We start from the raw sequence: 14,741 nt of genomic DNA, 5'->3' as shown, positions 1-14,741 counted from the left end.
GCATGCCAAGTGAGAAGAAAGCTGAATAAGTAATTTAACAGTTATTGCAACTTTAATAAGGAACCACCCATCACAGTTTTAGAATGTAATATTCAAGAGTGAATTTTACTACTCCTCTACCAGCATGCTTCTTAAAAAAAATAATCTTTGTATGCTTTATAAGCTTGAATCTTAAAGGAAAAAGAAGGGGGTTTAGTTTTGCTTTGTTTTGTTTCAGAAGACTATTTCAGGAACTGTTGTCATAATCTCCTGTATGAATATTGAACAATTTGCAGTGCGGTCTTACCAAATACATGTCTAGACACATCCCGAAATCTTTCCAAGGTCATATTTCCAGCTTGCTATCTCAAGATTTCCTTTCTGGAAGAAGACATGGTGTGAAGAAGGAAGCACCTTGGCTGTGTGCTGGTCTCTTCTCCAGCCAGGTATCTACAGCACCAAAACACCCGTTTTGCCTGCACCCCAAAACCACAGACACATAAGCATGGACATGTAGAGAGGAGGATGTGGAGGAAATGCCTCCAACCCATCCCTTTTCTCTCCCCATCTTCCTCTTCCTCCATTGCCTGCATCAGTGTTCCTCTGCAGGGGAAACAGAAAGTCTGGGCTTCAAAAGCCTCTGTAACTTTGCTTCTTGCACATACTCTCTATGTGCACCCCTCGATGGGTAAAGGCTGAGAATAAAAAGATAATCATAGAACTATTCAGGTTGGAAAATAATTTCTCAATACATTTTAGGAATGACAATTTTTTTTCTCCCATTACATTTTTTCTTTTCTTTCTGATATTCTTTCCCAATTTTTTATCTCGTTCTCAGAGGAACTGAGGAAGCCCTCACTACCTGGGGCTCTTCCAGCTTTGCACAATGCATCTCAGCAGTGTCAGCACACGGTTGCCACAGCCAAAGGCCAATGTCCACTGAAAGAACTGAATTTTACAGAACACCTCTGGTACACAAGGCAGGGGGGCTTTAATGGAAAGGCTTTGCTTGCCCAGTGCCCATCAGGCTGTCTTCCCCATGGTTAGATTTAACTTAACACTCCCACATCCACCTCTGTTTAGAACTCTGCTAAGCTCTGGGTAAGCGAAGTTGCACCAATGACCATTTCCCAGCAAAAAGTCTTTAAGATTTACCCCTAAGGTTTCTGATACTATTTTATTTTAACTTCTTCTAATACCAGGCACGGTTAGCCAGACTTTTATACCAGTGTGAGTCATGAATAACTTCAGAGACAACAACAGAGAAATCAGATGAGCAACAGAGCCACAACCTCCTATTACCTAGAGGACCAACAAATTTCCTTTGGATAATGGCTAAAACTAGATTTATTCTATGGAAGAAGAATTACAGTTGCTAGTGAATGAATTACTTTCATTTTGAGGAATAGGAGCAATTGTAGATTATGGAAACAAAATGTATGGGGCTTATAGTTCATTAAGTAATACAGCAGAGCTATCATTCAAACATTTCAGTTCTTATACCAGAAGAATTTAAAAAGAAAATAAATATTATTCATCCCCAAAAAACTGCTTCCCATGTGTCTGATTCTTTAGTCATCGTTTTAAAATGACTCATTACACTTTTCTCTTTTGAAGTTTGGTCGAAAATTCACCCTAATCTAAAACTTCGTGGCAACCCAACGGTGATTTCTAACAAATGATTTATACCTAAACCTCTGAAGAAAAGGATTTATAATGAAAGTGATAGCTCAACCCTAACTGCAGCACTGGGAATGGTGACACCATAATTAATGTATTATTTCAGTTGTGGGAAACACTGACAGTCGCTCTTTGTTCTTGGGAAGAAATTTATAGTGTGACTGAAAAAGGCACCATGGGGAAAAAAAAAAAAAAAAGTCACTCAGAAGAGGAATAGAAATCCTTGTAGCAAAGACATGTCCTTACAATCCCCCTTCCAAAGACTATAAAATCGTGGCAATGGCAGTGTTTTCTCTACAGTGCAATTTATACCTTTCTCCTCTGCTAGATGGCAGCATGACATGCTCTCAGAACATCCAAGCGAGGGGTTTTCTTTCTTTGTTTCATAGGAAGCAATTAATTAAAAAGGTAATACTAATGTAATAGAAGTGGGGGGAAAAAAAAGGCCCACCACTGGCTGCATATTTTGTAATAAAGTCTATTTACTTACTGGCTCAACATTAAAAGCAAAAAGTGCATATTCCCGGTCAGGTGACACTTCGTATCGAATGGCCTTTAAGGAGACCTAGAAAACAAATCAGAAATTGAAATCAATATTTTTCAGTTTTCAAGCAAATAATATCTAGAATGACTTGTTATGGCCGTGTTTCTGATGGTGAAGAATACTGCCAGATTAAGTGTCTTGAAGAATAATACATCACATCTCCTTTCCTAACACAGAAATGTTATGTAGGCACATATATGCTCCCATGAGAGAAAGCACAACTGCATCGTGTCTTAGACCAGGTAGCCATCTCAAAAAGTCAGAATTTTCCTTACAAACCTGCTGCACAGTGGTTAGTGGGGCAGCTATGGGCAGCAGGTAGGAGAAAACCCTGATAAATGTCAACTCATTAATTCCCTCTCATTCCCTGCAGTCACTGGTCAAAGTGCTGGAGATAACAAACAGGAAATACTTGCTGAAGTAATTATTATAAGGTGAGCCCACTATCTGTCTTGATTAAGGAAAACTATCCCGTTTTCCCTAGTTTAAAGTCTTTGGGATGCTGTGGTGATACAGCCTTCCAGGTGTACCCTGATCTGGGTTTTGCAAAAAGCTCCACTGTAAGTCTTACTAACAAGAAGAGAAGCCAACATTTCTCAGACTTGTCATTAATTTCTCTTTCCCTGCTCCACTTATCACTTGCATAGTGCAGACACCCCTTCTCCTTTCAGTGAGTATCAATATAATCCATTGCTGGTGCACCAAGGTCAAAGAGAGGTGCCACTAAAATGCCACTCACCCACTGCCTTTTAAATCTCACCCTCCCACTGAACAAATTAGCTGTGAGTCCTTGAGAGATTCCCAAGGAGCAGATTAGAAGAAGGGTGGAATTGGGGCTGCAGGGAAATGCACAGCATTCCACCAGAAGGACAGCATGGATGGAGGTGGTGCCTGGGGAGCCCAGGGGATGGCCAAAGGCAGAAGGGACTGATCATAGAACCATAGAGTGGTTTGGGCTGGAAGGGACCTTTATAGGTCTTCTCGTCCAACTCCCCTCTGCAGTGAGCAGGGACATATTCATCTAGATCAGGTTGCTCAGAGCCCCATCTAACCTGACCTTGAATTTTTCCATGGGGCTTCTACCACCTCTCTGGGCAACATAATGGGTCGACGGGCCAGCGTGGATCAGGAATGGGAGATGCCAGAAGAGTGGGAGAGCCAGCAGTGTCATCATGAAGATGGACTTTATCTAATGTTATAACAAGGTAGAAAAGAAAACATGCCAAGGTTGCAAAGGTTTTTCTGACCCAGGGCTGGGAAAGGACAAAGGCAATGTGTCCAGATGAGGTGCAACAGCAACTCTTGTGTTGGGACTTTTTGTATTAATGTGGAGGTGATGTTCTGCAGATGTATTTACTGAGAGGGCAGAGGAGCAAGGGTAGGACAGGCAGAAAGCAGATCATGGCATGAAAAAGTAGGATTATCTTGTAACAGTGTGCTTCTCTTAGAAATGGCAACAAATTAAAAACCAGGGGAATAAACAGAGGCCAAAAGGAAGCAGTTTGACTTCAACAAACCTTGGCATTAGAGGAAACCAGCTCATTCCTTTACTCCTAGAATAATTTTAAAGAAAGGTCTGGTAAAAGAGGATTGCTTATGTGATGTAGCAAAGGTTGAAGGTGAAATGGCAGCATGTGAAGTTGAGGGTTGGGTTCTGCAATAATAATTTGTTCCGTTAAAAAAGAATTAATACTGTACTTGAACTTTGTATAAGTCATATACTCACACTGCAAAAAAAAATAATAAAAAAAAAATCAACCTGGAATGTGGTTTTGTAGTTTTCTTGTAGATTACAGCTTTTGAATTTCTACAGCTGTTTTCTGCAGATTTTGGGTCATTAAGATAACTCTGTTAGTCATCCTCTGCTTTTGAAGTTTTCCAATGATACAGTACAACAAAAACACCTCAAATTAATAAAAAACTTTGGTAGGTACTGCATAAGAGGCAATTTTACCAGGATGGTGGGATTCATAACTCATTGTTGGAGCAAGCATAAGCATATTTCATTTTGGAAATTAACTGACAGGAAATACTGAAAACGCTCTGACATTTAATGTACAAACTTTTGCCATGATGCTGGCTTCATCTACTACTACTACTATAAAACAGCTACAAAACACTTCCATTGTACTCTGTATTACCTGTGATTTTATTTCTTTTTCATTCATTTTCACTCACCTACTAACTTACTTTCCCAATAGTTTCTTAGGGTTTCTCTCATATGCAACTTCACTTCCATTCATCAACACTAGACATTAACAACACCAAAATTCCATTTCAACCATTAGGCAATAAAAATCAGCAAATCCACAACTTAAAAAAAAATAAGAATTTGCATGGAGGAATGTGGAGAGTACTATCAGCAGACAAAAATTATATCACTTGTCTTTTCTATGAAGCCTGCAAAGATGAGAATTATGCAAGTTTCAATTATATATGATATGGAAGACTAGCTTCAAATATCTATATGATACTTCCCTGTAGTATGAAAGAAACTGAGCGTGCAGAATAACAACAAAAGCTGGAGTGCAATTTCACATTATCAGCCATTGCAGAGCCCATAGTATCACTGGTGTATTGCTTCTCCTTGACAATACATGAAGTTGAAACCCAAGTCATTTTCTGCTTTACTGATTCAACTGCAAGAGAAGTGTGAAATTCTGCTACTCGTTATAGCAAATACTTACAATTTTTTTGTTTTCTATTAATATTGTGGAATTGTTGGTTTCGACGTTCCTCAGAATCACTGTGCCATTCTTGTTTCTATAAATGAATTCATGATCTGCAAGGAGGAAAAGAAAAGAACATTAAGGAACTCTGAAATTGTCTGTGTAGAATCTAATTATGGGCTTGAACCTGAAGTACCATTGGGAACTTTTCTCTAAAGAACATGGATTATTTTTCAATACGGCCATTGTGATGTTAAAGTGGCTTCCAGGTTAGTCATTAAACAACATGGTTAGTGCTTGTCACATGTTTATTCTGCCAGATTTTTATTCTGCCACACTGTCTCAGAGCTGAATGGAAGAGGATGACCTGTTTTCAATCCAAACAGGCAGCTTGCTATATCGATAGTGTAGAAAAGAACAGGGTTGAAAAACATTCCTTATGCTTAAAGATTTCCAAGATTCTCAGTCTCTGTAAGAGCTTAACAAGTCAGATGCCTAGAAAGTCTCTGAAAGTTAAAGACAAATTACCCTCTAACATAGCAGATTGTTGAACCTAATGTTGTGCAGATCTTTCAGCTCTGCCATTTGTCCTGCAAATTAATATTAGAAGGAGATTCATGCAAATAAATTGCCATTTTAACATGGAACAAGATGACAAGTTTGTTCCTGTTTGGAATTATCTGGACAAGATCACCTGCAGTAGCTGCAGCACAGGCAGGAGACAGTCTTCAGTTCAAAGCTTAAACCTACTTAACAGAAAGCCTGGGGTAGATGTATGAAGGAGACTCCAAATTAGGGTTGGGTGGCAGGTCAAAGGTTCAGGATGAAAAGCCACTACAACAATAAAGTGTTGTGATCTTGTCAGATGTTATAAACTGAAGCTGAGTCTGATCAGTGCTCTAATGCACTGCCCTACAGATAGAGGATCATGAAGTGTAAGTCCCGAGCATATTGTCATTAACAGCCTCAGGAGCTCTTCTTGACACAGGAGGTTAGGTTTCATTTGCAACCTAGATAATCTAAGTTTCATGTATCCTACCAAACTTCTGCCTCCAGTTTCAACCAGGGAAGCAACTCCTCATTGACTACCCTCGCTGTGGCTACTCCAGGGTGGCTACTATGGTGAATCCCGCAAATGTGACACAGGAATGGTTAAACCTTACCCATGGGCTGCCCTGGGATGAGGCAAAGTAAGTTTAAATCCTACCAGATTCATTAAAGCAGAGACCCAACTCATTGTAGCCACGAACAGATGGACACTGCTCAGCTCAGGGTCCCCAGCTGAAGACAACATTGGGTCCACAGACCAAATTCTTCCAAAATTTTGGTGTACAAACCTAGCATTAATCCTTCATTACCCATGTCTTTAATGATTTCTAAACTTGTGATGACAATCCTCATCACAGTCCTCAGCCATCTTTGTAAAATGCTCTGAAAGTTCAGACAAAAATCTTCCACATTCTATTTATTATCAATAAAACCAGTCATCTCCTACATATCACAAGTTTCCACGTAAGCATTGGTGAAAAAAACCTTTTCTGAGATTGGGATGAATCAGATTCTGTGAGGCTAAACTGTTGGTGCAATACAGATAATCCTCTCCAAACAATAAGGTTTTAGAGATTTAAGGTCCTCAAGTGTCCAAATCACAGCAACAGCCTTTCAGACTCCTTGGCAAAGTTCTCAAATTATCTTTTTATTTTAATTATGGAATAAATTTTATCAACAGCTTTGGTCCTGAATAAAAAACACAGGATCTGAATTAGGTTAAGATTTACATTTGAGATCAGAATAATGAATATAGTTCCTGTTTGGATTTGACAGTATTAAAATTTTGTCATTATTTCTGGAGTGTTGTCCAAGGGACTGGCATTTTCATAAGCATGACTGATTATATTCAGGACTTTAAAATATGACTTGATATGATTTATGACTGAACAAACATCTTTCAACCTGGAAAAGAACTGATTGAACAGCACTAGGACCGAAGTCAAAAAATCCTACATAGCGTGGAGAAGATAAATAATGAATGCTTGTTCCTGGCCTTTTCCAAAATAAGTCTTGGGAGGCACTAAATGACATCAGCCAGTGACAGGTTCAACACAAATAAAGGGATTATTTCTTCACGCCAAAGGTAAACAATCTGTGAAGTCACAGTCCCAGAGTAGAGCAGGTGCCAGGATTGCATTTCAGTCCAAACAAGAATTAGAGAAATGGAAGAAAAATCCATCACAGATCATGGATCTTGAGGGGAGACACTTTACAGAAAGCCCTTGAACCTGAGACTGTGAGGGAGTAGAAGCATATCCTTAATTATCACCTTGAGAAATTAACCTTCTTTTTAAAATCTTCTCTAAGCATTTGCTCTTGTCCTAGGCCAGACAACAGACATCTCTAGGGTTCATTCCAGAACTGACTTATTTACAACTTCAACTTCCAGCTTCTCTGTCAGCTTCTACTGAAGAAATGCCTCTATGTAAACAATTTAGGAGTTGATACAATAAAAGATTTTAATGCTCCCTACACACCTTGCCCATTTATATCCCTAGTTCGTTGAGGCTGAAGCATCATTTTTATATGATGAAAGTGCACAGTCCAAATTTGTATGTTAAGGTATTCCAGGAATAAGAATAACTAAGCTGAGAGGCAGAATACTACCTAATTATCAAGCATTTTGAAAGAGATTACTGTTTTAATAATCACCCTATCTCCAGAATATAAAATGTTATCCAATTACATACTGAGTACCAGACAGAAAAATCACATTTTAAATGTGCCAGCAAAGCATTTGGATAATAGTAAGCCTCTCAGGATATTTCCTAATTACAGAAAATAAAAACAGTGATGAAACTCAGCTCAAAGTTCTATAGCCAGGTAAAGTAGTTTATTAATCTAATGAGTCTGTGAGGCTCTTATTACTTGATAGCTGTTTCTTGAGCAATGCATGAACTGATGGAAGTTCCATTACTGCCCATAATGACATTGCTACTAAATTTTCATTGCTCCCTGTGCTCCAAAAAAACATAACACTTCCACAAATGAGGAAACTTTAAGATGATCACATAAAAGTTGCTCCATAGCTGGAAGCAGGAGATGAAAGACTTTCCTATTATTTGTTGGAGTGTAACAAGTTTAAAATCAGGTGCTAATCTGCTGCATGTATCTCTGGTATGAATAAGGAAGAATAAATGAAGCAGTGCTGATTTGTTAGGGCCGTAAATCTTGCTTTTATATTCAATACAAGCCACCAACACAGCATCTGAAATAATGAGCAGAAAATTGGTCTACTTAAGGAAAGAACAAATTGATCTGCATTATATTCCAAGCAAAACACTGTGAAGTTTCACTGGTCTGTAAGTCGTATTATCTTAGTCCTCAAAAGAATAAATGAATAATATTCTTGGACTTGTGTTTTGAAATGTGTGATTTGTTCCAGTGCAAGATCATTTCTTTAAATGGGACATACCTCACCCAAAGACAAAAAGCAATGCAGCAACCTCTGACTGTAATGAATTCTGTCCAGTGAGCTGATGAGAATTTGCAGCCTGATTTATAGCTGCCACCACAGCTGATAAAGGTCATCACTGCATCTCATTTTTTATACCTGTCTTTCTTTGGGCCTGGTGTTCAGTGTAAATGATGCTGAAAATTGTAACTTTCGGGCATAAAGCCATTTACCCCATTAAATAATGGATTTCTTCAACAGCAGAGTTCACTTTGCCAACTCCTCCCCCTCTTTCAGCTTCCAGGAAATTGTCTGGTAAAATATATTATGTGTCTAGGAGTGTAGACATAGATATCTAGTCACACTTACAAAAGTGACTGATTACAAAAAGCAATGATTACTAGAAATAACAGAGCAGCCTCAGTGCTGTACAGTCAGTGTAGAGAAATGGGGGAGCCTTGGCCAAAATTTTTATAAACCTGCTAAGCAGAATAGATGAAATCAGGAAACCCAAGACCAGTGATATATTTGCAGTGTCAGAGTTTCCCAGCTTCTTCGTACACATCTTTCTTAAATTCAGTCAGGAAATATGCGCAGAGGGAAAGCAAATCTAGTGACAGGGAGTTCATGTCCCTTGCAGTCACTGAGCCCTCACTGGGAACAGCACAGGTGTGGGTCTGCTTAGCCTGGCAGCTCTGCCTGCTGGGCTCTTATGCAGGCTGAGACAAGACAAAATATATGGATTGTTCTGGAGATAATTGTGCATTATGTGCTATGGCCCCAGGGCAGGTTTTGCATTTTCAGGCATGCTCCCTGGCTGACCCTTCCCAAGGTTTTTGCATCAGAAAAGACATGGGGTCTCAGGAAACCTGTCCACAGGTGCTGCCATGATGCTGACCCTGGAACTGGCAGTTGAAACTCAGGAGAAAGATCATGAGGTCATCACTGGTATCATTTGAGGACCCCAAATCACCAGCTCAATATACAGAGGCAGCCTGAACAACCAACAGAATGCTGGGCACCACCAAAAGAGCAGGACAGCAGGTATCATTGGCCATGATATAAAACAAAGGAGTACAAAAAAATCATGGAGAACTGATAAATTGACAGATATTAAAGGACACAGGCAGGACAAACCATCTATCATCTCTAATGCATGGCTGCCTCATCATGGAACATGGAAAGGAGCCAGGCTCCAGTCCAACATAACACCAGCTATTGCTGTGGCTAGAGACCTGACACCGGGCTGGAGGAGCATTGTCTGAGCCAACACCACTTCCTTGTGCATTGCTGTGTGTCAGACTGGGCACCAGACTGAAGAGCTCATCACAGCAGACCAGGAAATCTGGGACAATTTTAATTCTAGAAGGAGTAAGTTGAATTTATGGGTTTCCAGCTTCTCTGACAAGACTAAGCACACACTATCAGAGATGAGAGACTGCTTTATAAGATAAGGACCTGCATGCTTTTGAGGAGAATTTTCATTATTTGTCAGAGATTACAGAAAGCAGAACCATGTGATAAAATATGAGAAGGAATAAGGTTTTAAATCCAGCTCTAAAATGTATATTAAATGAAGATGTAATTTTCTATCTGTTTAGCAGCCGATGAATGAAAAGAAGGGAAAAAAAAGTTAGAAAATTCACATGCAGCAAGTCAGCAGTAACAGTTACAGAAAGGAAGAAAGGATCAGGACAGTTAGGACAGTTCTAGTAATTCAAAGCCAGAGACTCAGAGGAAAAGGCAACTTCTCAAGTCCTGTAGTTTCAGATCAACAGATGTGAAAGATAATTGAATGAGTCCCAGTCTGATGAAAGTCAGTGCTGGGGGAATTATCATTCTCAATGCCTAAGATTAAGGGAATAAAGAAAATTTAAATCCTAAATTGCTCGGAACCATTTCAGACATATAAGCCTCCAGATACCAGCATGACCAGCAAAGCTGGCAAACAAATTATGTCGTGTCAAGAGAGCAGACAGCAGCACGTCCCACAGGAGTGACCCTGTGTTACTCCTGGGGACTGAGGTCACATTGCACCAGGCCACGTGTGCTGCTGGGACAGAGAGCTGTGCTGCCACAGCCAGTGTCCTGGGGGCACCAGGAGAGGACTGTAAGTTCTGCTCTTATTTCTTATCCCTGCTTCAATAGGAAGATCCTTGCTAGACCTGACCTCAGGCATGACCCACAGAACCTGGCAGGTGGTTTGCATCTGGTGGGCTTTACATTAGGGTCAGAAATCCTGAGAGAGTCCTCTGACTTTTGTAAGGAATGACAACACTACATTCTCTGCAACCTAATGAAGCCAGTTACTGCAGGTGGAAATTAGTCAACAGCCTGACATTATCACCCTCTCTCTTCCAAAATGAAAAGCTGTTGTGGAGCTTTCAATGACCCAAAGCAGTCAGGACTTCTTATTTTTATCTTACATCTGAAGGACAAGCCTTTCAGCAGCCCTGCCCACCCCAGTGCAGGTCATGGCTCTGCCTCAGCCAGGCTGAGCCCCCTTTGCTGACATGACAGCAGTGCCTGAACCAACCAAGGATTTCTTGGCATCCTCCCAGGCAGACACAACTTGTTAGTGCTCACCATCCAACAAGATATTGGGCAGGAAGGGCACAACAGAGCAAATGTTTTTTTCAGACAGAGTTGGTATTTTCAGACTGACAATGGCACGTACTACAGTCACATCCATTCAGAAAAATATGTGAGGATGAGGGAGTGGGAATAAATTTAAAAAAAATAATAATATTTTGCTTGTTTATAATTCAAACAAGTTTTCTGAAGGGCCAGGTGAGCCCCAGCACAGTAGGTGGAGACCAGAGGTAAGGAAAGGAGTAGGGGTGTCCCTCGAGTGGGCTGGGCCATCTCACAGCACTCAACCCCAGCAGCCACACAACAAGGCCAAAGGGAAGGGTCCACTAAGTCCAGTCTTCCACACAGCTCATGTGAGGACCTCACATGGAAAGTAAACTGGAGGGGACTTAGGATTTCCTGCAAGAAAAGTGTGACACAGGGGAGTTTACAGGACAGGCTGAGGCTAACAGGCTGCTGTGCCTGGGACCAAGACCTCAAAAAAACCACCCTTAATCCTGCCAGATGTATCACCAGAACAGCCTGCTATCTTCAGAGACAGGTTTTGAGCGAAAAAGCCTGAGGTTTTGGTAAATAATGGAAGCAGAGAGTAAAGTGACAGAACAGGGTAAACTCGTATAGGAAATAAAAACTGTCAGAAAAAGAAAAACAGCAAACATTAAGAAGCACCAAGAAGAGGAGTAAGTTGGAACATGATAAGAACAAGTCAAAGGATGAACACAGACAGGCTTAGGGAAAAACTCATTTTACTTACTGCTTTCATGAAAATGGAAATTGCATCTTATTTAGTAGAGCTGCAGGGTATTGACTCACTGGGACAATATCTGCCTAACTGGAGTCATGTAGAACCACCCCAGGACCTGCAGTCCCTGGGCCAGGTATAGTTTACTCCTCAGAAAAGCATGGAGAACGGGTATTAAACAAATTCTAAGACCATGCATGCTCCCTAACTGTTCTAAAATTTAACCACATAGAATATAATGCAAAATAAAGGCACAATCAATCCCCGATGGAAACCTATTCAGGCATCCAGACAGATGCAATCCCAGCCTCAGGTAGAAAAGAGGCATGTTGTGATGATGTGTTTAATACTATGATCTGTTCTTCTTTCAAGACACATGGCAGTGCATCTATTTCATATTTATAGCACATACCCATAAACATCTGAACATAAAATTCCCCCCCTCAAAGCAGAAGCCAAGCCTGTTTTGATACCAAGATGTTTCCCAGGGAGAGAAAGCAGGGAAGCCTTCCCTTTTCCTGTTCCCTGGTGCTGCAGTAAGCTGGCTCTGGGATAACAAAGAGGGAGAGAAGGAGCACGAGAGATGGACAACAATGAAACCCCATTTCCACACCCACAGGTTCACCTCACCCTCAGTGAGAGCTGATCCTTAGCAATGTGGTCCCTGTAGACCTTGGCACTTGTAACTCATCACACCTTCCTGCCACCACACTGCTTTTCTGTCTTCAATCCACATGCCCTGCACCAGCAACTTCCTTTTCTTTCAGTCTTGCTACTCTGAAATAAGTAAGGACCTGTTACACTTCATGATGCTGAGGCAAGGGAGCAACAGGGGACAGAGAACAGTTTGCCTTTAACAACATCCGACAGCCTTTAATTCCAGGAGACAGCTGAAAACTCATTTTAATCTTTCTGGCATTATAGGTCATTATCCTTTTACTGTTTCCAGCATTTATTTATTTTTTTTTTCACATGAGAGGCTGAAAGAAAAACTTCTTTAAATGGGTGATTTGCTATAATTTAGCTAAATGCTGTATAACACATTGTTTTGGTACATTAAGTGCAACATGATAGAATGTGCTTTATTACACAAAAAGTGGTTTAAATTGCTCATCACCTCAATACAGTTGCACTTGGTGCACCAATATAGTGTTGTTACAGTAGTGCCAGTAAAATAAAATACAGTTATAGCTCAGGAAAGTTCCCATATCAATGTGCATCTCTATTAGGCTTTTAAATTAACTTGTTAAAAACTTGAAGAAGGATGAGTCCTGGGAAAAATTAAAACTTTAAAAATCAGCAATGTCCATCTGTTTTTTTTTTTTTTTTTTTTATCTAATCTCAAATCTTTCAAGATCCAAATTAAAAAATTATTATTATTATTATTATTAATAATAATAATAATAGTAATAATCCAACTTACCCAATCTCATCAAGAGAAAACCTCAGCACCAAGCCTGAAAGCCAGGCAGAGTCCACCTTTGAAATTTCAGTCTCACATATGAAACCAGCTGCAATTCAGCTGCTGCCTCTCATTTGCAAGAGTGAAGTCTGCTTCAAAGAGCCCCAATCTGGGAACTCTGTAGGCTCAGATCACAGCTTAGTGGCATAGGCACAAAAAGCTGAAGCCCATGTGAGAAAGAGAGAACATGTTTCAACTTCAAATAACTCCTCTTCCCTGCTTCTGACTACTTTTATAACACACTGGGGGGAGGGGGGGTGTGGTGGAAAGAGACACACTACAATTAGGAAAAAATGAATGAGAAATCCTCTGAAGTAAATCCATTTTGACTCCATCTAAGACAAATCATCCCAATTACAAAACTGCTGTAAGACGGTAGTAACAACAGTAAAAAAAAAAGTACATCTTGTTGCTTCCTGCCCTCAGTTTATCTCTGTGTAATGAGTGACAGCAGTGTGGGGTACTTTGCAGCACACTGAGCTGACTTTGGTGTATTCCAGAGCTGGGAAATCTTCCTTGAAAATTCCGTGCCACCTTCTTTTCCTGTTCAGCTGTGCTCATGCCATGTGCTCTTCAAATCCTAGATGTAACAGCAGGAAAAGTGCAGATGACCTCTAGGTTGCCTGAGTCAGGACAGCTGGAGATACCAGATTACACTCATGCCTTTGATTCCCTGCCACAGACTTCCCACCTTCAGCACAGACCAAAAGCAATTTTAACTCTGTTTCCCAGGAAAGAGTCCCTGATGCCTGTATTCACATCCCACTTTTTTTTTTTTTCTTTTTTTTTTCATGGTCTCACCATGCATCTAAACAGCAAAACAAAGTGTGGACAACAGGTAGTGTGGATCAGCTCATCCCAGCTCCCTAATGGGGCTGGAGTGGGTGGCACAGCCCCAAATACATGACACAGACTTTTGTGGGAGTATAAAACCTCCAGGGCTTTTGCCACAGTAGTTGCTAGCTCATCTGAGAGCCCAAGCTACCATTCCTGCTTGGTCATCCCCACCTTACAGGGTACAATTGCTCCAAGCACCCCCAGTTGGCCCCCAGGCCAGGGCAACACGGCTTGGCCACCTCCCTCTTCTCTGCCAAACGCAGTGGGTTTTATCTGCCTCCTTCACACAGGGGAGTGCATAACCCAGACTGTTACACGTAAATTCAATAATCCTTTTGATGCTGAGGAAAAAAAAAAAGGAATCCATGAATAAATTTTCATTAAAATGTGACCCCACAGCTTGCTTTCGTTAATTCCTCTGTACATTTCCTTGCCTCCTTCTCTTTGCCCCCAACCAAATTACACTTGTTAGTGGCCATGATGGAGGAAGAACATACAAAGTGGCATTTCTTCCTTTTCATTATTACTATCATGAGCAGAACACTGAAAATTCACTACAGCATGAATGAGATCTCTGTATGTTAACAAGCAAATTTTCTGTGTATACATTGTATTCTGCAATATTTCACAATCCTTTTTATGTTACTCTCTAATTTCAGATGTGTCTGGCAAAGTACAACTGTGCTGAAGCCCATCTGTAAAGGGAGTCTGGCAGAGCCACGGCCACCACCCTGACTCCAGGCTTTTGCAAATCAAGGCAGATAGAACATGAAACCCAACGTCTTACACAT

At 40.6% G+C, this 14,741-nt stretch overlaps 1 protein-coding gene across 4 annotated transcripts in view; it reads right to left on the bottom strand.

Moving 5' to 3' along the window:
- DPP6 (dipeptidyl peptidase like 6) overlaps nt 1-14,741 on the bottom strand; it is a 560,172-nt gene that overhangs the window by 142,940 nt on the left and 402,491 nt on the right. For all 4 annotated transcript variants that reach the window (XM_051611181.1, XM_051611183.1, XM_051611180.1 and 1 more), the window contains exons 4-5: nt 4,891-4,985; nt 2,150-2,224 (exon numbers count right to left, since the gene is read on the bottom strand). In XM_051611181.1, coding sequence (XP_051467141.1) covers nt 2,150-2,224; nt 4,891-4,985 — 170 coding nt within the window. The remainder of the gene's footprint in view (nt 1-2,149; nt 2,225-4,890; nt 4,986-14,741) is intronic.

The sequence above is a fragment of the Apus apus genome, chromosome 2 (genome assembly GCF_020740795.1).
Source record: "Apus apus isolate bApuApu2 chromosome 2, bApuApu2.pri.cur, whole genome shotgun sequence".
Classification (NCBI taxonomy): Eukaryota; Metazoa; Chordata; class Aves; order Apodiformes; family Apodidae; genus Apus; species Apus apus.
This window is presented reverse-complemented; position numbering and strand designations above follow the sequence as displayed.